This window comes from Typopeltis vanoorti, chromosome 3, assembly GCF_054136105.1.
Source record: "Typopeltis vanoorti isolate ZY-2024b chromosome 3, IOZ_Tvanoo_1.0, whole genome shotgun sequence".
Taxonomy (NCBI): Eukaryota; Metazoa; Arthropoda; class Arachnida; order Uropygi; family Thelyphonidae; genus Typopeltis; species Typopeltis vanoorti.
Window position 1 is genome coordinate 164,619,529 of NC_143551.1, and position 27,517 is coordinate 164,647,045.

General features: G+C 36.0%; 1 protein-coding gene across 2 annotated transcripts in view; it reads right to left on the reverse strand.

Moving 5' to 3' along the window:
* Nucleotides 1–14,973: 14,973 nt before the first annotated feature.
* Nucleotides 14,974–27,517, reverse strand: part of Mfe2 (peroxisomal Multifunctional enzyme type 2) — a 668,623-nt gene continuing 656,079 nt past the window's right edge. For both annotated transcript variants that reach the window (XM_090390952.1, XM_090390951.1), the window contains exon 31: nucleotides 14,974–17,392. In XM_090390952.1, the coding sequence (XP_090247078.1) occupies nucleotides 17,303–17,392 (90 nt within the window). In that variant the 3' untranslated portion in view covers nucleotides 14,974–17,302. The remainder of the gene's footprint in view (nucleotides 17,393–27,517) is intronic.

Consider the following 27,517-nt stretch of genomic DNA (forward strand, 5'->3'; position numbering starts at 1 on the left):
GGGTTTTTCCCCCAGTTTATCTCGGGTTTTTCATCCCGCAACCAGGCAAATCGTCTCCGTGAAAACACACACTGATCTAGTCATAAATACTTAATCCCCCATGAGGGGGGGGGCTATACTCGCCTCAGAAGGGATCGGGGAGAAAAAGGGAGGAAACTCCATATGAATAAATAAATAAAATAAATTTTAAAAAAATTAAAAATAAATAAAATAGAAAATAAATATTAGCTATCTGAAAATACAGGGTGGCCATAAAATTACTTTCCCTCTTTGGAGGCATCTGTAGCAAACCAAAAAAATGGAATGAGACCAAAGTTTATATTGAGACTTTTGAAGGCATGGGGAGATGATTTTCGCGAAAGAAACGTTTAGTACCAAAAGTCGCCGATAGGGGAAATTTTAGCGCTTATGGAGCCAAAAACAAGCGGATAATTACATTAAAGGCAGATAAAATGGAATAATAACATTTCGACAGTGTAAGCAACAGCCGCATCACTCATTCCAGCTGGATATGTGGCATGTTACAATGATAAGAATAATCATAATTAAACTGAGAGACACAGAAATTAATGTAATGATTGGACGCACAGGAAATATTTTATTCTCAGAATCAGGATTCCCTGGACCACATACACGATTTTCAATGTGCTGACCTTTCTTGTGTACAACAAATTGCATCTAGTGTGCGACATACTCTACAGCTGAGCATAAGGAGTCGGATTGGATGTTCACAACAGCCCATTTTATATGTTCTCTTTCAAGACATGCAAGTTGGGAATGCAACCAACATACACATACACAATGGATTTCAAATACCCCCACAGCCAAAAATCACATCGAGTGATGTCCGGGGATCGAGGCGGCCATACCGTCGGAAAGAACTGACTGACAACCCTCTCATTACTGAAATGCTGGCGTAAACGGTGATATACTGAACATCCAATGTGTTGCCATGCTCCATCCTGCATAAAAATTATGGAGTTCAAACATTGTCTTTGCTGCAATGCAGGAATGACAAAATTTTCCAGCATTCGTCGATAAATCTCTCCAGTAATGGAGCAGGTTACAGGACCTGTAGGGGTAATATGCTAAAAAAGTATGGTTCTTTTATGAAATCGGCTGTGAAGCCACCACACGTGGTTACTTTTGGAGAATGCAGTAGTACTTGCTGGATCGCTTGGGGATGTTCAGATGCCCAAATTCTGCAGTTATGAGTGTTTACCGACCCATTCAGATAAAAATGAGTCTCATGACCCCCACAATATCCTCTAAGGCCAGTCATTGTCGACCTCCATTCGGGCAAGAAACGTTAGCGCGAAGGTCATGCGCTTATCATAATCTGCGGTAGTTAGTGCTTGCACACGACTGAACTTGTACGGATAGAGGTGAAGCATTTGCCGTAAGATTTTCCAGACTGTGCCATAAGCCATATCAAGTTTGCAAGATATGGCACGAGCACTTGAACCAGTACTAGTCCCTGTGTCGTCGAACACCGCAGTAGCAATGTTTGTTACTCTCTCTTCTTGTACTGCTTTCGCTCCTCTGCTAGGTCTAACTCCTAGTGATCCAGTTACTTCAACTTCTTAATAATAGCTCTGTGCTACAGCTGATATAGGACCTGTAAGCAGGTTATGAAACCTAAATTCCAGAAGGGCTGCTACGGCATTGCACTGTTTAAGGCAGTGGTTCTTAACCTTTTCGAAGTCACGGAACATTATTAGAAAAATTTGGGGAGTAATAAAATCATTAAGGGTCACAAAAACTAACAATAAAAATATACATGCTTGCCTTTTATAAAAATGGAACTTATTTTAATACGATACTTGAGCTTGTCGGTTTTGCAGATTTCAGCAATATCAGATCTAACATGTGATGTAGCTACCCTCATCATATTATAAAGTTTTTCACACTTTTTAGATTTTATATTGGTTAATATTGAGAAACCGAGCTCACACAGATATGATGTTGAAAACTGTAACAAAATTTTCAGTGCCCTTGTGGAGAGAGCAGTTATTCGGCTTGGACACAAATCCAAAATTCCTCAAGATTTGAGAGAAAATAATTTTTCGAGTACGATCCATTGACAAGGTAACTAATTGTTCTTTTTGTAAAGAAAATTCACAACTCGATGTATTAACTGTGCCCAATGGATTTCGTATCCAGGTATAATTGCGTGATTTAAGGAAGGAAAGTAACTTGAAATCTTTTCTTCCGATATTGATAAATGTTCTATTATAACGGAAATAATTCCCTCAAATATCTACAGTATATTTTCTAATATGCTGTTTTTCCAAAGTGATACTTTTTTTCTGAAAAGCTGACAGTTTGTCAGTGGATATTAAAATATTTTCATTTTTCCCTTGGATACTTGTATTAACGCTATTTAAGTAATTAAAAATATCGGCTAAACATGCCATTTTAGCACACCAAATATCATTTTGAAGACATTTTACAAAAGCATCTGTACCTTCATTTTGAAAAAAGACCAATAACTCATTCTTAAGTTCTAAAATTCTAAAACGCACTTTACTCCTGGATAACCATCTTATTTCAGTGTGGAAAAGCCAAAAAGATTCGTACTTCGCTTTCATAGATATGCAAAGTTTTTTTAAAAAAGGCATGCTTTTAAAGGTCTCTCAACTTGATTTACCGTAATTTAATTTACCGTATTCACACCTTGGTCTAGTACAGGTTTTAATATTGCCGGGTAATGTTTTTGTGTGATGTGACATCTTTTACCAGCAGAACACCTGAAAGCAGTTCGCCGAACACAAGTGTTCCGGTTAAGAACCATTGGTTTAAGGTAAAACAACTTAACAAGTAAAGCACGCTGACGCAAGGTAGGACGCATATTAAGCACAATTCGCCTGAACGTTCCCAATCCCTTTTTTAAGTGGAATTGGTGGCCCTGCTGTCACGAACGCTAAAATTTGCATAATCCTTTTTACCTGCGTTTACTGCAAATATTTGACTGCTATCGGCTCCTCCAGCGCCAAAATGTACCCTATCGGCGACTTTTGGTACTAAATCTCTTTTTTTTTGTGCTGAATTTATATATACCCCAAGCCTTCGAAAGTCTCAATATAAAATGTGGTCTCATTCCGTGTATCAGTTTTAGGTGCAGATACCTCCAAAGTGGGAAAGTTATATTTATGGCCACCCTGTATATTAGAAAATAAATAATAAACGCTCACTAACTTTTTAGAGGCATATTATCTTTTTGCTATGCAATTTTTGAGGCCTCTCGAGACGAGACCCTAGGCTCGCGTCTAGTGGATAATCCGCCACTGGATAGGGGAGATTCATTCACATATCTTTAGACTTTACAATCATTTCATTGAGTACTGCTTCACGACTAGAATGGATAATAGGTTGGGTAGATGAATTAGAGATTAGCTCTCTGAATGTTATAAAGTTAGGAAGCAGTGTCTCAAAAGAGAATACTAGTAGCGTGCTTCAGAGATCAGTTCTTGGACTTTCCTTTTAACTTACTTGTTAAAAATACTTCATGTGGATTGAGTAGCGATCTAGTTATTTGCTAATGATGCAAATTTGAAGATATTGTGTTGATAAACCCCCACCTATTCCAAATTTATATAACGCTTACATCTTCAAAACAAAGGATTGAACTGATGTGTGTGTGTGTATATATATACAGTAAAACCCCGAAGTTACGCGGTAGGTTGGACTAACAAAAAAGCGCGAAAGTCGAATTCGCGTAACTCGGGTTATAATTTTGCATGTAATTTATATATACAAACATACAATTGGGACCAAAGGTTTACAAAAACACCTATATTTTTTAAGAAATATAATCATAATTGTAGTTTTTCGTACATAAAAAAAAGAAAGTTATTTCAATGTCGATAGTTTCATAAAATCTAATAAATTCGTCTGACGCCATATTGTCATTTTCTTGTCACGCAAAATTTCTTCATAGCAAGCTAATGATTTTTTTATTCCTTGCCTTTGCCTACAGTTCGTTTCTCGTTAGAATCTATGTCCTCCAAAATCTGTAAATCTTTCTTTTACGATTGTTCTTACTGTGGATTCTACAGGAATCCACAGTAAGAACAATCGAAAAATTTCCAAGGTCAATGTTTTTCTTTTCTTGCTAGCTGTAGAAGAATCGGACTTGCTTCTTTTGGACAACATTATTTTTTATGTGATAAATTTTTTACCAAGAACATAACATTGAACAATCGCAAGGTTTGTAGACTATAAAAATCGTGTATGAATGGAGACCGCCAAACACGTCAGTGCTTGTTCACAGCATGTGCGACACTGGCGAATGCTGCCGGCGCCTGAAAGATACGATTAGTGGTGAGGCGTGAAGCGGGACGGGAATACGAACATATAAGAAACCGCGTAACTCCGGATTCGCGCAAGTCGGGGTGTGTGTGTGTGTGTGTATATATATATTAGACCTCACGGATTATTTTGCTGAGATTCGGTCAACTAGTTTTCATTGTAATGTGGAAAAACTGGAGAATGTCCGGAGACAAATGACTAAGGTAATATCAGAACTTTGAAATGTTGATTATGGAGAGGTGAAAGAAAATTAGTTCAGTGCACAGATGGAAGGGATGTAATATGACAGACATTTTAGTGATGGGATTTTATTCGATTTAGTAGAGAGGGGATTATAAGAGTGAAGGGTGAGAAAAGAACAAGAGGCCATTACCTGAAGCTGTGTGAATCGTGTGGTCAAGAAAAGCGAGTTGATTTTTAAATAGAGACCCGAAATGAATAGCGAATACTGGGTGTTAACGATTTTAAGGTTCAATTTGATTTGATATGTTGTTGATTGAATGAATCTACCATGATGTTGACTCCATGGTTTGTAACAGTTCTACTTGTATCCATAATTTATCTACGCATTTCAGTTCTCTCTCCAGATGACTCCAAAACATACTGCTTGGAAAGTCAATAGACATCCCCCATGGACAAAATGCATACAGCCATGTAACTAATCACGTGTTTGTAGCCAGGCGAAATGGTCGCAAGAAGGGAAATGAAGCTTGAAAGAAGCGTTGTGATATGCCATGATACAGGCCTATATGTTTGGCAAATTGGGCCATCCGAAGGAAACAATGTGATACCATACTGCAATGGAAGCACAGGGTGTGAAGTGCAAGTGCTACCAGCAATGGACAATCCACCACACACACATCAAACGTGACGTAACATGTTGCAGTTCCAGGCATTGACTAGAACACAAATCTGCACAAAAACATTCAAAACCGGGGCTCACAACACGGATTTTCTTGATAGGACTGAAACATGCAAGCTCCACATAACTTGTAGCAACAGTGTTGTCTTCAGTGGCACAAAGAGCATGTGAACATGTACATGCTCACATTCTTACATGTGATCGTCTCTTACCAGTGTGTGTAATCCAACTATGAAATTCAGAATTGGAGGTGTGATGATATGGTCCTCTTTTGGCCTGGGACCTCTGTTTGCAGTGTCATGAACATTGAACTCCAAGAGGTATCTCAATTCTGGACAATTCAATGCTTCCTATTTTAGTGTTTCCATGAAAATGACCATTGTCTCTTTCAGCAAGACAGTGCATCGTGTCATAAGGCTGTTGCAATAACTGCGTGGTTTGTAGACATGTCACTGCACTTGACTAGCCTCAGAGTCCTGATCTCAACATTAATGAACATTTGTGGGATGACTCAAGCATCGGATGAGGCCAAGAGACATCCATCCCACAATAGTTCAGGACCTCGTTACATATCTACAGGAAGAAAGATCCAAAATTTCTGTTGGACGTTATCGTATACTTGTAGAAAATGTCTTGTCAGTGTGTTTATACAGGGTGGTTCAAAATTCCACGTACAAACTTTGAGGGGAGATAGAGAACATCAAAATCAACCATATTCACTTAGGAAAGCATGACCAGAAACGCCACCAGAAGGTACTAACAAGGACACAAAGATACGGAAATAACAAGAGGCAGTAAGTAGTGTAAAAAACTTTATTAGGCGTAACTGAGCAGTTCAGTAGTAGTTGTGGATACATAATATGGTAAGCGAGTGCATGTCTGCCATCACGGCGTTCGTAAAAGGATGCATGCTCTTCGTACGACATCGACCGCTTGAATTGCTTACGTGGAGCACTGGCAAACAACGCCACCTATCACTTTCTGGTGGCATTTCCAGTCATGCTTTCCTATGTGAATATGGTTGATTTTGATGTTCTCTACCTCCCCTCAAAGTTTGTACATGGAATTTTGAACCACCTTGTATATTGTTAACTTATGACAAAAAATTGTGCAATTTTATCCCTTAGTTCAAGGTTTGATAAACAAAGATCTATTATTACACCATTTTATATCTATTCAGGTTACCCTTCTTTGCCTTTGAAAAAATGCTTCATATCTCCTTTCACACTATACATCTATCTTTCCTATTCTACATTTTTTTTTTTCTTTTCTGCGCTTGCTTAGATTCTGGCAACATCTGGATCTTTCCCGGAAAACACCCTCCTGATCATAATCACCATACTATGTTACCAACAAAATATACAAATTTTTTAATCTAGATATCCTCCCAGATGTGCTCAAAATTAAACATATTATTCATGCATTCATATGCATACTTCCACTGGCATTCATCAGTATGGATCATGACACTCACTCCAGCAGCAGATCCCCCCCCTCTTCAACCTTACCCACCTGTGGATACAAGCCAATGAAAGGTTCGGAGAAACTTATGTGGTTGTTCTTTGACATTTCTAGGGCAGCTATTTGGGATGGAATACAAGCAAAGCTGCCATTTTATGATTTATCCCCACTTTTGTAATTGAGTAGCAGTTTTTTGTATGGTCACTCAAATCTCACGGTGATCAGATTTCTATTCTAGTGTATTCCAGGGCTCTGCACCTTCACCCATGTTCTTTCACCTAATATTAACTAAGACAGTTAACTACCATCTCTCAGTAACTTCAATCTATCTCTGGTTCTGCTGATAATAGTATACTTCACTCTTCCTTACTTGATAAACCCTGTAGTGTTGAAATAATGCAAACTTTTAAGATAATAAAATAACATTTAACTGCCATTCTCCAGTGAAGGACAATTTAATGTATGTCAATTCTACCAAAACAATACTGTATTTTTTAAATATGTATTTCACTATTTACCTTGGATAATACTCTCATCTCCAATCGAGATCAATATTTCTATTCTATGAATGACTTACATCTCTAGTCTTTCAAATCCTACCCATTCTCCTAAAACAAGGGGTATCATTTTTTATACAAGGCAGCATTTCTGTTCAGCACAATTGCTAACACTACATTGCTGGCCTAGTTGGCTGACCCAATTGGCTAGTGTATCTGCTTTCAAACAACAGGTTGTGGGTTTGAATTCTGCTACAGGCACAGATGTTTGCAATTGTCTTTAGGTGGAAGATGAATTTCACCAGCTGGTGTGAGACCACCATCTCATTCATTGGAGGCCTGAAGTGGCTTGAAAAAGATCCATGTTTGATCTCTAGAGCAGGGTTTCTAAACTATGCAAAAACTATAAATGATAAAAAAAAAATTCTTATCCCCATCCATGGTTTATTTAAATAAATGTCCTATAGATTTACTAATAGGTTTTGTTGGTGAGACACACACACACACACACACACACACACACACACACACACACACACACACACACACACACACACACACACACACACACACACACTCTCTCAGCTTATAGTCATGTAATCTTTTAAAAAATGTCTTTCAGGCTGAGTAAATTATATCATATATAAAACAGTACTGAATAACTATGATAAGCACACCCACAACTATTGGTAGAATCCTGGTTGAATAAAGCAAACAGCAGATTATGTGCTCAGATTGGGCACTTGCCTTTCAAGGTTTTGTAGTGCATGAGAAAGTTCTCTTGTCATCTTGGAGAACAAGGGTTGGGACAATTTCTGGACATATTGTGTAATTTTATCCCTTACTTCATCAAGATTCAAAAGTGGGTCATGGTGGAATACCTATTTCTTCAACAAACCCCAAATGAAAGCATCAAGTGATGTGAGATCAGGAGAACATGAAGGATATAGGAATTCTGTAAACCATGAAATTAGGCTTGTGAGAAGTGTTCTGAAAAATAGGTTCTAAAACCCCCATGATGTGCGACAGGTTGTGCCATCCTGTTGTTACAACACCTGTGCAAAAAATGGAATTTTCTTGCACAACACATCCTAGGGAAATCTTGGATGAACAGAACACATTCTTGATGTAGCATTCACTATTCAAGGTAACAGTTACACCACCCTCTTCAATGAAGTAGGGCTCAATCATGCCATGGTTGTGAAGAGGTTTCTCTTGGACAAATTCAGATTCGAGAAACCTGCAGGTTTGTCTGTTTTTACATGACTGCTCAGATGGAAATGCGCTTCATCTGAGAGCCAGACATTATGAAATGACGGATCTTCACAGACAATGACGGCACACATGCACAGTATTCCCATCGTGCAGCATAATCCATTGCTGATAAACAGTGATCCACCTGAATGACATACGAAGAGGCACCCAGCTCTTTAAGGATTCTCTAGTGACCACCTTGGTATCTGTAACAGTTGCTCCAGCACATGACCACAATTCTCATTTGTGAACAGTTTGTAGTCTCACTGGCGCATCTTTGCATTGCAGCAGAACACTCCATGTATATCGGAACCTCTCAATTAATGCAATGATGATACACTTATGGAAATGAACAAACTGCTTGAAAACATGTAGTAAGCTTAGACTATTTGCTCTACCAACTCCATACAAACAAAAATAATGCGCAATAAATGCCTTTTCTACTGATGTCAACACCATTGCTACAGCTAAATGTAATGGTGTAAACTCTACACATGCTCTTCTATTAATGTGCATGCAGTCAAACGGCATCTCATACTATGTATGATAAAGGGGTGTTGAAGTTCAGTAGTTTTTTTTGTCCCAACCTTCTGTCGGTGCTAAACACAAATATAAATCTCATGCTTTCTTGAAAAACGATTGACGTTCTCCAGAAGTAGGTAGTTACTTAATAGATGATCCAGTCCTCACAGACTCACTCTATGTGAGGGTTGGATCATTTATTGCAATCACTTCATTCACTTTCTAATATATATTCTATTTCTGCATTTCCACTGATATATTTTCATGGCTACTATTCTTCACTGCCCTGGCCACCATTCTTCCACTTTCTTCTAAACATGTGAGAAAGAGATAATTTTTTTCACTTTTTAATTTGCAAATCAATTTGGTGTTATGGGGGTGCTTAAGGGTCAAAACTGTATAACTGAGAGGAGACCTCCACATAGCCTTTAAAGGAATGCGGAGAACCGACCAGGGCTTCTGACCTAATGTCCAATCCTCACCTTCTCGTGGTGCACCCTGTTGGATATCTACTTGGATACTGAACGAACAAGGATTGGCTGGCAATTTGGGATTTAGCCGCCCAAATTGTATTCCTAGTGGTTAAACCAAAATAAAAAATGATGGTACAACATGACAAAATTTCATTCCGGCTAGGGCGTCGCCCGGTTAAACAAGGCCCCTGTTATTTTCGCCAGTGAACCAGGATGAACAGCAAAAATTCAGCTACGGGAACAAATCTGAAAACAAACCCCAACTCAACAAGATCGGTACTATCAATGTAAGAAGCCTGAATGGCAAAGAAATAGAGCTAGCTGAGGAATTAAATAAGTAGCAGATCAATATAATAGGGGTGACAAACAAAAAAGACAAAAACTGGTGAGATCTTTCTGAGCAATAAATATAAAACATTATATTCAGGCAATGACAATCAAGGAAAAGAAGGAGTAGCCATAGTATTCAACACAAAATACGAGGCTAATCTTCTTGAATGGCAGTCAGTCTCAAGTAGAGTAATGTGGGCAAATATGAGAATGGGGAACTGGACAATGAGACTTATTTGTGCCTATGGTCTCAAAGAAGGTTCTACTAAGGTAGAAGTGGAGGAATTTTTTGAGGTTCTAGAGAAAGCTACTGACACAATGAAAAAGGAAACGTTGGTCCTTGTTGGGGATCTAAATAGCAGAGCAGGAAGTGATTGTCAGACATAGAAAAATGTCTTGAGAAAATTTGGAGAAAAGAGCAAAGCAAATAATAATGGCAAATATCTGGTGGATTTCTGCTCAGGACATGGACTGGTTATTACTAACACCATGTTCCAACATAAAAATGTGCACAAATTCACATGGAGAGAAGAGGCAAGGAATAAGGAAAGTCTCATTGACTATGTTATTGTTGATAGTGATGTTTTCTCCCAGGTGCAGGACACCAGAGTGTACACAGGATTTGAAATTGGAAGTGATCACTATTTAGTCTTGAGCAGGATAAAATTGAATTTCATATTGAAAAGAATAACATGTAAGAAAGTTTTAAAGCGAATAAAAGTTGAGCAGCTCTCAGATGTGAACTGTAGACTAAAATACACAATTATTGAAGAAAAAATGAAAGAGTTTGAGAACAGGAATCAAACCTTGGAGATTCAGTGGCAAACTCTGAAGAAAACCTTGATTGATTCTGCCAGAGATGTATGTGGTGAGGTTGAATGCAAGGATAAAAAAATCAGAACTCCCCGGTGGACACAGGAAGTTAAAGAGGCAGCATATCAAAAGTTCCCGGCAAATAAGTCAGCTTGTGCTCTTAGAGAATATAGAGACAAATGCAAGAATACTAAACACTGTGTAAAACTAGCTAAACAAAAGTCATGAGAGGACTTTGGCAAGAATATAGAAAATAAATATCAAGAAAGTGGCAAAATATTCTGATGGTTGTTGAAGAAGCTTAGGAATGGAGAAAAGAGTGCTGTAAAAGGAGAGAGAGATGATAAAGGTGACATGAAAAAAGGGAGAAAAAGATATCCTTGAAGTATGGAGTAATTACTTTGAAAAACTGCTAAATGAAACAAGCAGTGATGACAGCACAGTGGTAAAAAACACTGACCAGGCATGCAGTCAGGAAAACATATCCATACTTGAAGTAGAAAAAGCCATCAAAGGCTTGAAATGTGGAAAGTCAGCAGGAGTAAATGATATTCGACCAGAAATGCTGAAGTATGGTGGTATAAGAGTCTTACAGTGGCTGCACTGCATAGTTCAGAAAGCCTGCACAGAGGGATGAATTCCCAATGATTGGAGTAGAGCTCTCATAGTACCTATATATAAAAAAGGGAAATAAAACTGAATGAAAGTGAGAATTACAGAAGTATTTCCCTACTGAGTGTTCCTGACAAGATCTATGCAAGTATACTTGAGAAACGGTTGAGAAGAATTGTGGAATAAAAGCTGGGTGCAGAACAAGCTAGATTCAGGCCAAATAGAGGCTGTCAGGATCAGATCTTCACTTTACGACAAATAGTTGAGAAAGCATGGGAATATAACAAAGATCTGTATTTAAATTTTGTCGATTTGGAAAAGGCATATGACAAGGTGCCAAGAAAGAAGTTATTCAATATGCTGCAGTTATATGGTGTCAATGGGGCATTATATCAAGCAATACTTAGTGTTTATTTGAGTTGTAAGTCAGCAGTTAGAATTGACGGAAGTACAGGAAGATGGTTTAATGTTAAATCTGGTGTGAGTCAAGGATGTACATTATTCCCTCTGTTATTCATTATCTATATGGATTACATTATGAAGGAAAGTGGTATTAAACATGATATCAAAATTGGAGATGTTAATGTCAGCTCTTTGCTTTATGCGGATGATGTTATACTTCTAAATAAATCCGCTACAAGTCTGCAAGATTCTCTGACTAAATTGAATAACTGTTGTAATAGATATGGTATGAAGGTCAGCAATAAAAAGACAAAGACAATGAAAATAGGCAGAATCATTGAAAATGTCAACTGTGTTGTGAATGGTGAACCTGTGGAACAAGTAAAACATTTCAGCTACTTTGGCACGATTTTTACTTAAGATGGTAAATTAAATATAGAAATAGACAACAGAATCAGCAAAGCTGGTATGGTGGGAAGTCAACTGAATAAATTCATATGGAATAAGAAAGAAATTAGTCGGAACACTAAATTAGCTGTATACAAGACAGTGTTCAAACCAGTTTTAACTTATGGATCTGAGAGCTGGGTCAGAAGTAAAACACTTGACCAAAGACTAGAGACCGCAGATATGCAAGTCCTGAGAAAGATTATAGGCGTGAACAGATGGCATCAATTGCAATATCATATTAAAAACGAAGATATTAGGAAAGAACTTGACATTGTCAGCATCCAGGAATGCGTTAGCAGAGCTAATCTCAGGTGGTAAGGTCACCTAAACAGAATGGGCGAAGAAAGATTAGCAAAACAAGTGTTCTCTGCCAGGTTGGCAGCAAAACGACCCAGAAGTAGACCAAGATATAGGTGGATTAATATGGTACAAAGTGCCTTAGACGATAGAAATATAAGATCTGATAATGTTGGAGTCTTGACAAGTAACAGACTGATTTGGAGGAATATTGTAGATAGGAAGTTAGTAACAATGTAATTTTTTTCATGTAGTACTATCATATCCTGTACACCCCTTGAGGGTACATGACAGTAATTTGATGATGATGATGATTTGATGTTATGACACAAATGCTACAAGGAATTAAATAATCCCCCAATTTTTATACTTATTTTGACTGCACAGGCAGTGCATTCATATCTCTTTGTGGTCCTGATATATATGAAAGTAAATGGTAAAGACACAGAGGGGTTATCACCCTGATTACCGGAAGCTTGAAAAAATTATTAGGTTGTTAGAGTTTGGTTTTGTTTTCTAGCCAAAGTAACTAAGGCTATTAAGTTCAGCATATATGTCTGTCAATTACATTTCTAGCTGGTTTGAAAGAAAACCCTACACTGTGAGACTGGGTACATTTCTAGAACAACATTTCTCCAAACTAATAGCATCCATATAGTACTGTCAGGGGCGAATTCTCTATGCTTGCTGTGCAAGCTTATTAATTGAAAAAGAAGTACTATTTATTTGTTAATAAATGCATGCATTTATAAGCATTCCATTTAGGCTTTTATTTTTGTAGACAGAAGACATCTTAAGTTTGTGCAGCAATAATTGAGCTTTGCGTTGTGTGTCGAAGGCCGATGCTTACTCGTCTAGTAAAAGCTACCTTGGCTTGCTCGGTTGTAGGAGCTTACAGGTCCTTGCAGCAGCACTGTAATTTCATGCGTGCGCATAGCCATTTCACGTCGTCTTACTCTGTTGCTTAAACCACAGGCCATACGCAGTCAACATAGCTCTAGCCAGTGAGCTTCAGCAGCCTTTACAAGTGTGTGTGTTGCTTGGGAAAATTAAGTTACAACCAACTTTTTATTACGATGTTATTGACCAGTTCATAAAGAAGAACTGTAGGGTAGAATTTGTATTTAAGTAGCTAAATTGAAAAATATAGAATATCATTTGTAAAATAAATGTTATATTTGTATGATTAAATGTACATAAAATTTCTAAATATATAGTTTTAAATGGTTAGTACAGGTAACCCTCATATAACGCAGTACTTATACGTGGTTTTGACAAAAACACAGTCTAGAAATTGTAGTAACCCTTTATCTTTTCATATATTTTTCACCGTGCGAATTAAAAATCAAATTTTATCTTCATTAAATTTGTGTCTGCCCGTATTGGGCAGGTAGTTATAAGTAGCAAATTTATATTAGGGGAAACACCCTTTAGCAAGCATGTACGTCAATTGTATACCATATAAAGTGTTTATTGTTGAAAATTGTCATTGTTTTCTGCCAGGAAAGCAAATTAAAAATCATAAGTGTGTTATGTATTACGTGCAATGAAGCTTAATTACAATTTGTAATTTTTATAATTTTATACTATGTATTTGTGTCTGGTTCATGTTTTCTTAATTTACATGAATTACCCTGAATTAAATAAAAATATATTTTTGTTGGATATGTCGTTGTTTATATAATAATAATAATAATAATAATAAAAAAAACGATTTCGGAACATAACCTTACTTTTTTATGCGATCTGAGTCTTGCATAATGCGCCATTTCTATGGAGCCTAACATCCACATTATAAGAGGGTTATCTGTAATTCATTATTCCAATAATCAGATTTCAATCACACCTCTCACTCCCTAAATGAAAACAAGAGCAAGCATGAATTTCAAAACCAGCATTCGCCCCTGAGTACTGTATATGCATACTATTAGTTTTCTACCTTTCATGAGTGGAATTAACATGAAACAACTTGTGTCCTCTCCAACTGAATTCTGAGTGAAAGTAAACACATGAATAAACTTTGGATGTTTACTAATTATATTAAATATGTGAAATACTTAATCTGCTAATAAAGCAGATCAAGTATTTCACAGCTTACAATATTACCTCATTATATGCCTTACCAGATGATTTAGCTCAATGAACACAAAGTTTACAGTAGATTTGACTTCAGTTTCACTGACACAAAAATCACATGCTATAATACTATTATCACTATTACTATTATTTGACACCTCCAGGGAGTCCAAAGACTCTTCGAGGGAGGGCACCTACTCTACAACTCTCAGTCTCCATCACTCAACCTCATCATCTACACCAACACCATCTACTGACCACCACCACCATCACTATTATTTTCACAGACAATCACAAACATCCATGCCCATGGTGGGATTCAAACCCGCAGCCTTGAAATATCATTTTTTTTTCACTGTCAACAAGTTTGGAACTACCAAATTTACTGAATCCTGTTAACAGCACTAGGTTAAAGTATAAATGGAGTAAGTAACTATGCTTTATAATCTTAGGTATAAAATAATTTTTCTCATCTGTATGTCCTTTTTAATGTCTTTGTCTTATCCTGGATCTTTTGTAAAGAAGCTTAAAAAAAAAACGAACTTAGTTTCATTTGTGCTAAACAATTATAAAGAATATCGCATCATGCTAATGTCATCAAAAGTAATTACTATAAATTTCAAAATAACTTTTATTATGAATTAACTACTGAAATGATTTTACAATACTATATGCTTTGTAAATAAAAATACTTAACTTCATGGAAATAAATTCACTTTTAAAGATTGTGCAAACACACAAATGCTTATAAAAACTAAATATCAAATGGAGCTGCCATTTTTCTATAAAAGATTTAAAACAAAAATATACAATTCAAATTGAGGTCTCAGGGTTTTGGAAAACAAATGAGGCATTACCCAAAGTACTTGGAATAACTGTAGACATGAATTAATTATGTATCACAGTTGTGGTTTTTTTAAAAAATAGTTCTGCAAATTTAACTGAGAACAGCACTTCTGTAAACCATCGTTTTCATTTGAGATCATGTTCTATATGCTGCAATTTGGTCTCGATTTCTGGGACATGCCCTCAAATTTCTGTCCTTTGAGTAATGTCTGAGAAAATATGAAGTAGTGTGGGAACCCAAATCATACTGAAGCAACCAATTCTGTATATATCACTTTTCTAGTTGCTTTTTGTGAGCATATCTCCTCTATGCATCCTGAGATTATCTAAGTAACAATATTGGTTGGCAATTTGACTTGTAGAAATAAATTGCTCGTTCACAACTCCTTGACAGCCAAATATCGTACCATTGATATTTAACTGAGCTTAGCTTTTTTTTTTTGAACAACTAATGGCTTTCTTTGCTTATTTAATTTTATGATATTTATAATATCTAAAGTCTCTAAGCATTTTAAAACAAAACAATGCTAAAGTAATTGCTTTTCACATAACTAATTTCACGAACAGACAACAGAACACATGCAACTGAGCAAATTAAAATGTGATTACATGAAATCAGTATGAATTATGATGGCAAACCTCAGCAGACTTATTCATATTGAAGCAACATAGTAACATTCAGTGTTAGGTCATATTGCCAGCTTTAGTTTTACATACATTTAGATGCACTCAAGAAGTACAGAAACTTTTTGAATGCTTTTAGAATATATATAACTTATATGAACACATTTAGATTAGTTTTTGAATGGTTTATATGGAGAATTCATATTTAAGTAATGCTAAAATATATACGAGAACGCAAGATACTTTTTTTTTTTTAATGCGACTCCCACTCACAAAAGGTTGTAAACCTGTAGTACATTAGCTATACTATGAGTGAACACTAAGGATTTTTTTTTTTTTCAATGTTATGTTTTTTTTTCTTTACGTAATTCAGAAACCCTGCTCTAGAGAAGACTAAACTTTTTCAAGATACTTTAGACCTCTAATAAGTAGGACAGTAGTCTTCCACCTAAAATTAATTAATGACATATTGACAGAGACCACAACAGGAAATTGCTGCCTCAAAAGGCTTACAAAAATTTAAAAAAAAATTGCTCATGGCCATAGCCCAGGATTTGACGGATACTGAAAAAACAGCATATTTTAGAATTTTCTTTAGCAAAAAGTACTATACAAGAATTCTGTAATGTATTTTCCTACTGATATTTTATTTAATTTTCTACTATGAAAAAAAAAAAAAAAAAAAAAAAATATATATATATATATAAATTGATTATAAGGAGCCTCTCTAGCTCAGTCAGCTTTAACAATACCCTTTGGATGTAAAGACCTGTTTTCTAATTCTCTGGGATGAAGGAACCTTTATCAGAACTTTTCAACTGAAGCAAGGTTTAATTAGAATTAATAAAGTTTCAAAGATACCAAGTTACTTGGTTGTGACAGACCAACGAGCTGAACAAGCAAGGGAAAATGGGATTGTATATAAATTGTGCGTGTACACACACACAGACACACAATTAAGAATTTTTGGGTACAGTATCGAACTCTACTCTCCTTTCTCACTATGGCTATGCTACTAGAGGGGTACATGTTTTTATTTTCCATGATATAGTAAACTCTTACCAGAATGAACTGAAGATGAGATATAAGAAATAGTATGTTAAAGTGGAAGATTTGCAACAGTGAATTTCCTTTAGAATAGCACTGATGCTATGGGGATTTGGCTGGACTTTTCTGCAGTTTATTGCAGTGAGCTATTCATGATAGCTCACTGCAATTTTTTTTTTTTTAATTACTAAATTATCTTCTGAATGATTATTTCCATGTGTGTTTTGCAAAATGCCTGAACACCTAAAAAAAGTACTTACCAATAATAATAGTTTACAGGTTTCTAAAAAATTATAACTATAAAATATGTGAATTTGAGAAAACCTTCATAAGAATATGCCAACATGATGGTCCCAGTTATTAAGGATTTTCTTCTTTCATACACACACACACATATACATATATACATAAGAGGTAACTTTTTTTTATAATTTGGAGTGTGGCTTGAAGATATCCATTAACTTCTGTGCTGCAGTAGTGTCTCCAGAAATTTTTACCTTTGCAGATGACAATGCCTAGAAAAGATGAGATGATTAAGAATCAGAAAAAAACTTATAGGGCTCTTTTTCTATGAGTTAAGAAATAACTGGTTAAATTATCTGGAAAGCAAAGGACTAAAACAATTTTAAAAGGCAGAGTGATCTAAATGTGAGAAATTAGGAGGTTGACCAAAATTTAGAAGCAGCAACTTGATAGCATGGGCGTCTGCAGAAAATTTTCTGGAGGGAGGGGCAAAGCTTGGAGACAAATAATTACATCAATAAATTTTTATTTAATTATTTAATTTTTTTTGGTTGTTTTCCCACAAGTAGATCCCAGGGAGCAAACAGGGACAAGTGCCCCCTGTTTGTCCCCACCTCTGCAGATGCCCATGTTAGATAGCATTATTTTTATTTTCCTTAATGGTAGCTGTTGTTACTATGCTGTTTAAATTTCAGAGAGGAATTTACATAATGAAAAATTAAACTAAGCATAAAAAACTTATTGTTTAATACTGACCATATACAAATATTTTAACATTCTTTGCCTACCAGTTTCGCTAGCAAACTGTCTAGCTTTTTCAAGACGTTGACGGAAAAGTATAAAAAATACTAGTAAATGCAAATTAAAAAGAACATTAAAAACGTAAACACTCTAGTAGCTAAGGTTGCACGTTCGCGTGACAGAGACCGAGTGGACTTATTGTTTTTAATCATTATTACGCATGCATGTTTGTTGTAAACACATAATGTGATTACTAGCTAGCTGTAGTTCAGGGATTTAGAGAGTGGATGAGGTTTCCACCAGTTTTTAACACTACTGCAGCTTTCTTGAATAAACAATGTCTATAATCGTCGTCTAAATATGGCATGGAGCTATTTTGCCACTCTATCATGTGGTTAGACGTACAGAAATGATGTGCTGAGCCGGAAGAAATACTTCTGTTGTGGTTTACATCACCAACGTGATCTCTCTGTCTGATCTCCAAACTCCGTGAAGTTTGTCCGATGTAGGCGAGACCACAGGGGCAAGGAATGTAATATATTCCTGGATATTTGTAGAATGGCACCTTGTCTTTTGGTGATCCTAAAAAATGTTTGATGGTGGTTGGTTTGAAGATCACTCTGATGTTGTGGGCTTTTAGTATTCTGGCTATTTGATAAGAAATTGACTTGATGAAGGGGAATCACTACAGTAGAAATGTGCTGGGAGTTTGGTTCTTCTTGTCTGGAGTTGTCACCGTATAGATATTTTTTGACGATGTTCGGAGGGTATCCATTTTGTGATAATGTTTTGGCTATTATCAGAGTGATCTTCAAACCAACCACCAGCATCAAACATTTTTTAGGATCACCAAAAGACAAGGTGCCATTCTACAAATATCCAGGAGTATATTACATTCCTTGCTCCTGTCTCGCTTCCATCGGACAAACTTCATGGAGTTTGGAGATCAGACAGAGAGAGTACGCTGGTGATGTAAACCACAACAGAAGTATTCCTTCCGGCTTAGCACATCATTTCTGTACATCTAACCAAACGATAGAGTGGCAAAATAGCTCCATGCCATATTTAGACAATTATTATAGACATCATTTATTCAAGGAAGCCGCAGTAGTGTTAAAAACTGGTGGAAACCTCAACAGAAACCAGGGTACTATTCTTAACAGTTCATGGGAAAAACCTCGTCCTCTCTCTAAATCCATCTGAACTACAGCTAGCTAGTAATCACATTATGCGTTTATAACAAACACGCATGCGTGATAATGATTGGTCAGTATTAAACAATGTTTTTTATGCTTAACTTTCAAACAACCAAATATGTTTAATTTGAAAAATTAAACTATCAGCTAAGTGGCCATTTCTAAATTGCAGCCAATGCCTGTTTCCTCAACACATGACTCAATCTTTATATAGGAGATGATTTTTAGTAGGCTTATTTTTTTTTTAATGACCAGTCAAGGGCAGCATGTTGAAACTAGTTAAATAATGAGACATATAGTGATTTCTGCAGCATTTTACTATCTCTCCTTCCAGTCTGATTTCATTGCACTGAAATTCTCAACTTAAGTAACATAAGAAATTACTATATTCCAAACAAGGCTGAAATCAGTTGTGTACTTTTGCAGGCAACATTGGACAATGTTACCTGCAGAAGTACGCAGAGAACCTTCCCCCTTCCATACAGAGAATTGGTCCAACTGTGCTGACATTTCCAAAGGATATAAAATAAGGCAGAAATGACTATTCCAAATTTGGTTGAAATCAGCTGAATGATATGTCTGTGGATGAAGGATCCTCCCATTTTTAGTATAATTTTGTGGAGATATCTACAAAGAAAGTACAATCTCCCTACATTTTACTTCTCCGGTGCCTCCCAACTACACTTCTCAGGTAACTTCATAAAAATGACTATATCCAAATTTTGTTTGAAAATGGTTGAATGATGTAACTATACAAGTCTATTGAAAAATTTGATTTGGCTGAAATTCTCAGGGAGATTTTAACACATTCGCTGCCATGCTACTTCGGCATAGTCTGTTCCCGTATGCTGAGCAATTTCATTTCTTCAAGGTCAATACGGTAATCTTGTTGCTGGTGGTAAGCATCATACGAGTATACTCGTAGTTGGCTTGTGCAGAGCATATACCATCTATGAGAATACACAGTTTTGATGCTAGCTCCACAAGCCAAGCATTTTCACTTCTTCAAGGTCGGTACAGTAATCTCGTAGCTGGCTTGTGTGGCTGGTGTTCACTGCCAACTATGAGTATACACGTAGTTGGCAGCGAACGTGTTAAGCAATGCAAAAATTAACCAAGTAAATGGAAGTTAATTAAAAGCATATGAATATCAACACACACACACACACACACAATAACTGCTCTCATCATCAAGTCAGAAGACCAAACTGAAAAGCACTAAAATTTATTAAAAAAAAAAGAAAAAAAGTTGTGGGCCTGTTGTTTTTTTCTGAGACATTGTCATGTAAAATTGTTGCTGCATATGAATAATTTTAAAAGCCACCTCCTTACAGTCTTTCACATCATAAAAATCATATGCTTCTGCAGGTGATACTAATATCCAAAATATACTAGTATCCAAAACACCTTATTTGTAAGAAGTACAATGGTTAGTTGATGAACATACAACGGTAATCTTATACTTTACTCATTTAGATGGGAAACAGTGTACATTTTGGATGCAATAAATACACTTTTCACTTAAAGACACACAATCTTATCAATTTTTAAGGTACAAACTTTGTAGAATCAAATGTTGCCAATTTGATTACCTACACCCCTTCCCCTTTAAACTCCAAGTCTACATTAAATCTGTAAAAATCAAGATACAAGACACTAAACATGTAGGTTGTGTGCAGAGTGAATATATTAGAATATCCAGCATATACTAGTACATGATTTACAATTAAATTAATTGTAACATATTAAAAATAATATGTTACTAAGGCTTACCATTATCAAATGTCATCTGAACCTGAAGTTAACATAACTATTCCCTTCACATTAAACAGGTTTTATTTTTCTAAACAATTTAATATAAACAATATAAAAAGTTAGCTGCTTCGTTTATCTGAAAAATTAAAAATTTTCTAAGAAGACACTCTGACTTCATTTGTGACATTACTCACCCTATGAATTTTGTGACTTACTCCAGTTGAGTAAGTCACAAAATCCCACTGATGAGACCTCAATAAAGGTCGAAACCAGTCCGGGTAGTAACCCCTCCCATAATGCATAGCATTATACAATGCCCGTAAGGAGATGTGCTTTGCATTATGGGATACTAAGGCAAGTAATGTGAAGTCATTAGCATCTTTATATGAGATGCCCCAGTCCTGAAAATAGTTCAGGTGCAAACTTGTTTACACTTGGATAAAGGATTAAACCAACAATATAATTTCTTGGCATCTTTATTTTATAGTATAACCAAGTGGAAAAACTTACAATTACTCTAGGTATGCAAATTTAAAAAAAAAATTTTTTTTTTAGCATAACCCCTTATAGACATCTGAACATCTTTAGGACAAAATATGAAAAAACTTATAACAGAATAATGATGTTCAGCAAAGTTCTCACAAGCAAACAGTAAAAACATAGTAAATAGTAGCTTTTAGAAAACAGCATCTCTGATAATTCACAAGTATTATCACAGTAAACAAAAACCTCAGTTTAGCACATTATGTTTAGTCTGTCTCCTATGGGAAGCATGTGATTATTTCATAGCTTATTCTCATCCATTTCAAGAATGTCAAACAGAAAAATTAACAAAAGTTTCATGCGATACTTGCATTTCTTTACTGCCATGGAAATAAATAACAGATATACGGCCACAGAAAGAAATTAATAGATAAAAGTCTGTTATCCTATTATGACTAATTACCATTTTGAGATGAATGAAGACACTTTTGCTGGAGTTAGAGACCTATCAAATGAACCTAAGTCTGGGTGAATAATATGACAATAAACAAAGAAAACAGTCAGAATCTTCTAAATAATAAATACAAGATGATATATTTAGGTAATAATCAGGGTAATGAAGGATTAGCTATAGTATTAAATATTAAATGCAACAGTAGTGCTGATGTTTAGGCTCTTCAAGAGGATCTGAATAAGTTGGAAAAGTGGCCAAATGAATGAGGATATCAGTTTAACAACTAAATGTAAGGTTTTGAAATTTGGGATGCTTCATACTCACTTGGTGAAGTTATGTTGGAGGAAGGAAGAGATCTTGGAGGTGCTAGTGGATAAAAATATGAAGTTCAGAGGGCATACTGAAAAGGTTGTGAAGACATCGTAACATCATGCAGAACTTGAGAGCAGTGGGAAGGGAGGAGGAGGAGCTACTGATGGTGAGTGAGCAGGTAGTATATGAGGAAAATGAGTAAATTCTATGTCAATAAAATCTTGATGGTATATCACCTTGTGTTTTGAGGGAATGTTCCAGAGAGTTAACAGATTTAACTCATCTTAGATTTGTTCAAGTTCCAAAAGAGTGCAAAGAGGATAAAATTGTTTCACTTCATAAAAGGGCGATAAGACCAAGGCTTCAAATTACAGATCAATCTGTTTGTGTGGAGTCGTGGTCAAGGTGTTAGAGAAGCTAGTGAGAACCAGGATTCAGAATTCGATTGATGACAACATTCTCTTTGATGGACAGCATGAGCTAAAGGAAGATCATGTTTTAACAATCTACTCACTTTCTATAACAAGGTGAGAGGTGCTTTGGATAAAGGACTACAGTGTTTGATAGATTGCCACATGACAAGCTGATCATTAAACTGAAACAACTGGGGTAGGATAGCAGATTAGCAATTTGGATTGAAGATTGGCTGTCCGATAGGTATCAGCAAATTGTGTATGGAGGAGCAATATCACAGAGGAGAAAGGTCCCAGTGTTGTGACTCAAAGGGTCTGTTTTGGGTCCATTGCTGTTTAATTTGTAAATGTATTGTAGGTGATGTAAATGATACTGGAAGAGCTTGAATGGTGATCTATAGTTGTTTCAAGATGATGCAAAATTGAGAAGAATTATGAGAAATAGAATGGATGTTGTAGCTTTGCAAGTGGACTTGAGAATAGACTTTCTGAATGGGCAAATGAATGGTACTACCAGTTAAACATATCAAAGTGCAAGGTTTTAAAGTTCAGAAAGCACATATGGGATGCAGAGAATAAGACAGATGGGGATATCTTAGAAGTGGAGGAGATGAGCAGTCTGAGGGATTGGGGACATTGCTAAAATTGTGAGGACAGCACAATGCATCATGGGAATGATGTGGAGAACTGACACGTAGAAGTAATCACTAAAAAACATGTACTAACCACAGTGATAAGTTTTAATATGTAAATATTTCATCCCAAGTATCTTGGGACATCCTCAGTACAGTAATTCAAACAATACTAGGAATAACATACAGTTAGGGTGCATGATTACAATGGAATCTCAATATGCGTGCAGTAACGTGTTATAGAAGTAAATTAAAATATAACTGGAAAAAAAAAAAAAAAAAAAAAACGTATTAAACATTATCACTGCAGTTAGTACATGTGTTTTTTAGTGATGAATTCACCATAAGTTTCATTATATAAAAACGTAGAAGTAAGGATATTATGATTCCTCTGTATAAGGCTTTGATCTGACTGCATATAGATTACTGTGCAGAATTGGTCCTTAGGTTTTCAAAAGGATGAAGAAATGTTGGAAAGGGTTCAGAGACGATTGACTAAGTAGGTTCTGGAATTTCGAGAATGAAGGAATTGAGGGAATGCAAACTGCAGAGTCTAGTGTATAGAAGAATGAGCCGGGGGCATGATCACAACATACACGTTTGTAAGGGGTTATTACTGGATTAATGTGGATCAGATTTTTCATAGAATGGGTGGAAATGGAAAGAACACAAGAGGCCATCCTTGGAGAATGTATAAAGAGGGTGTGTGAGCAATGGAGCGAGAAGGATTTTCGCATGGAGAGTTGTGGTTGGTTGGAATGTATTGCTTGTAAGAGTGGTGAGCATGAAGACAGTGAATGCATTCAGTTCATTGTATGTAGCTCTATCTGTGTGTGTGTGTGTGTTAGAGAGAGAGAGGATCTCCCTCAGTGAGTCACTGACTCTCCATGGAGGTCCAACAATAATAATAATCTCAAAGAATTTCTGCAATGTTGAGGAGGACATTGATCTCAGGTGAAAAAAGCATGGTGGTCCCATTGTATAAAGCTTTGATCTGACTACATCTGGATTTCTGTGCTCAGATCTGCTCACTGGGATTTGAAGGGAATGAAAGTAATCTTGGAATGAGTGCAGATATCGATAACATAAATAATATCAGGACTGTACAATGTTCATTATGAGGCTAAACTGAGGACATGCAGATTGCAGAGTTTGTTGGATAAAAGACAAAGGGGAGACAGACAATGAAGCTATTGAAAAGTTATTATTCTATTAATGAGATTTATATGGAAAATGAGAGAAAGGGACAAGGGCCATCCCTGAAAGTTGCAAAAGGATAAGAAGCATAGAGTGTGGTAGGAGCATGGAATGCATTGCCTGAGAGGATGGTGAAAGTGCAAATGCTGAATAGGCTTAAGGAGTGGTATGATAGGCTTTGTATTGACTAGTGTTGAACCTCCCAAGATCAGTTTTGTAACTACATGGAGGTCAAGAAGAAGATGATAATCTTGAATTGCAGGAAATATCTAGGAGAGCAAGGGTGCTTAGCATCAAAATGGAAAATTGAACAATTACACTTATTTGTGACTAACAATCTAATAAACAGAATGTGGAGGAATTTTTCAATCATTACAGAAGGCAACTGAATAAAGAAGAAACAACTAGTCCTTATTGAAGAACTAAACAGCAGAGTAAGAAATACCATAAAAAGTCAACTTGTAGGGACTACATAGTTTACTATAGTGAATTTCTTTTTAGCATAGCATTAAGACCTAAGGGATTCTGGTTGGAAGACTTTCAGTAGTTTTATTACAGTCTCAGTGAATTTGATATAGCAGTAATGGCTATAGTGAAAGCCAAGTGTAGAAGTGCACTGGGAAAATCTGGCAAAAATACCAAAAGTGATGAAGTTATACAAAAATACAGAAAAAGCAGAATTCCATGGCAAACTCAGGAAGTTAAAGAGACCGTTATGGAAAAGAAAGCATACAAAAATGTTCCTGCAAGTAAGTCATGTGCTTTAAGAGAAAACAGAGAAAAATATAAGAAAACAAAGGAATGTGTATAAGTAGTTAGAGATCATGGAAAGGTGGGTAATAATATAGAAAACAAATATCCAAAAGGTGGCAAACTGTTCTGACAGATACCGAAAGTTTAGAAATGTAAGGAAGAATACTCAAAAAGGAATCAGGTGACATGAAAACTGAAGATATTCTAGATGAATGGAGTATTACTTTAAAAGACTACTAAACAAAACAAGTGACAGAACAGTAGTGGAAAATATTTAGATGGAATATCAATACTTAAGGTAGAAAAAATCATCAAAACCCGAAATGCAGAAAGTAGCTGGACAGATGATTTTTGACCAGAAATGCTCATATAAAGTTTCACAAGTGGATGCATGGCATAATTCAGATGGTTGAATTTTGGATGAATGGAGTAGGACTCTCATTGTACCTAACTATACAAAACAGAAATAAAATGGAATGAATGAAATATAGAGGAAATATCTCTATTCTACTGAATCTTCCAAGTAAAATTTATGCAAACATACTTGAGAAGAGGCAAAGAAAAACTGAAGAGAATCTTGGAGAAAAAGCTGAGTTCAGGCCAAATGGAGATTATTATAATCATTTCAATTTTAAGACAAATACTTGAGAAATCATGGAGATATAATGAGTTTTGCAGAACTGGAAATGGAATCTGATGAACTGTTCAAAAGCCTGCAATTATATGATGCAAATGGGGAAATTACATCAGACAACAGTAATCTAACTTCAGGTGTAAGACAAGGGTACACATTATCTCTCCTGTTATCTATATGGCTCAACATTATTGGAATTCGTTTGATATCAAAAGTAGAGGTGTTAATGTCAGGTCTTTACTGTTTAATACTGTAACATCTTCATACAGTAAAGACATGACATTAACACTTCTACTTTTGATATCAAATGAATTCCAATAATGTTGATCCATATAGATAACAGGAGAGATAATGTTCACCCTTGTCTTACACCTGATGTTAGATTACTATTGTCTGATTTAATTTCCCCATTTGCATAATATAATTGCAGTCTTTTGAACAGTTTATCAGATTCCATTTCCAGTTTTGCAAAACTTTTATGCAGATAATTATATTATTATATAGTAGTGAATGATAATGCATTGAGCGAGAGCATGAAAGTATTGTGGATGATGAAGTGATAGTAAGGAGTGAAATAGTTTGCTTATGTATTATCCCTCATAGGACTAATGGGAGCTAGAGTGAACTTGACTGGAGAAAGTATGAAAGTGCAAGAAATTGAAAATAAGGTATATATGCAAATAGGGAAATTTGATGATAAGTGGTATACTCAATGAGAAAGTGATGAAAGTATGTTTTCCAGATGCAAACATCAAGGATATTAATAAAGCTGTTAGTTTGCAGAAGGGAGAAATGAAAAAGATGACTGTTATGGCAGGAACATATTTCTCCCCTTTCAAATGATTTGATAAGGAAGAAATATGCACTGAGAGAAGGCTATGAAAGAGTTGTTGAAAGAAGTGAAAATGAAGAGTAAGGAAGTAAAGATTGTGGGTCTGCTGCCTTGATATGATAGGACAGAGCTGAGAAGAAGATCCATGACTGCTAATGAGCCAATAAGAACATTGTGCAGGAGGAATGGTGTGCAGTTTATAGAAGTATAGAGTGAATTTGAATGGCAAAAGGATTTCTTACTGACTGACTACATTTAAATGATTTTGAAGTTGGATGCTTGGAGAAAGCATTTAGTGAGTTTCATCATCATCATCAAATTCCTGCCATGTACCCTCAAGGGATGTACAGGATATGATAGTACTACATGAAAAATTTACATCATTACTAACTTCTTATCTACAATTTTCCTCCAAATCAGTCTGTTACTTGTCAAGACTCCAACATTATCAGATCTTATATTTCTATCGTCTAAGGCACTTTGTACCGTATCAATCCACCTATATCTTGGTCTTCCTCTGGGTCGTTTTCCTGCCAACCTGGCAGAGAACACTTGTTTTGCTAATCTTTCTTCGCCCATTCTGTTTAGGTGACCATACCACCTGAGATTAGCTCTGCTAACGCATTCCTGGATGAATTTGAAAGTTTAATAAATGAGCATGTGCACAAAAATGATAATGCTATGCTAAATGCAATTTCACAGGTTTCCATTTGATTGGGAAGGTAATGACATTACATATGGATAATTGTAGGTACAAAGGGATGTTGAAATGCATGTAAGTGAATGCCAGAAATATCAGGAATAAGGGAGAGGCATTTCTTGCAGCAATCAGCTCGACTTGGTTGACAGAAAATGATATGGTTACAGGGACAGGATGTAAAGGATATTGCATTTTCAGGGAGGATAGAAGGAATAGGACAGGGAATGAGGTACTGCTGATGACAGCTGAGGTCGTTTTGGTGGCCAACAGGACAAAAAATATTATTGGTTGCTGC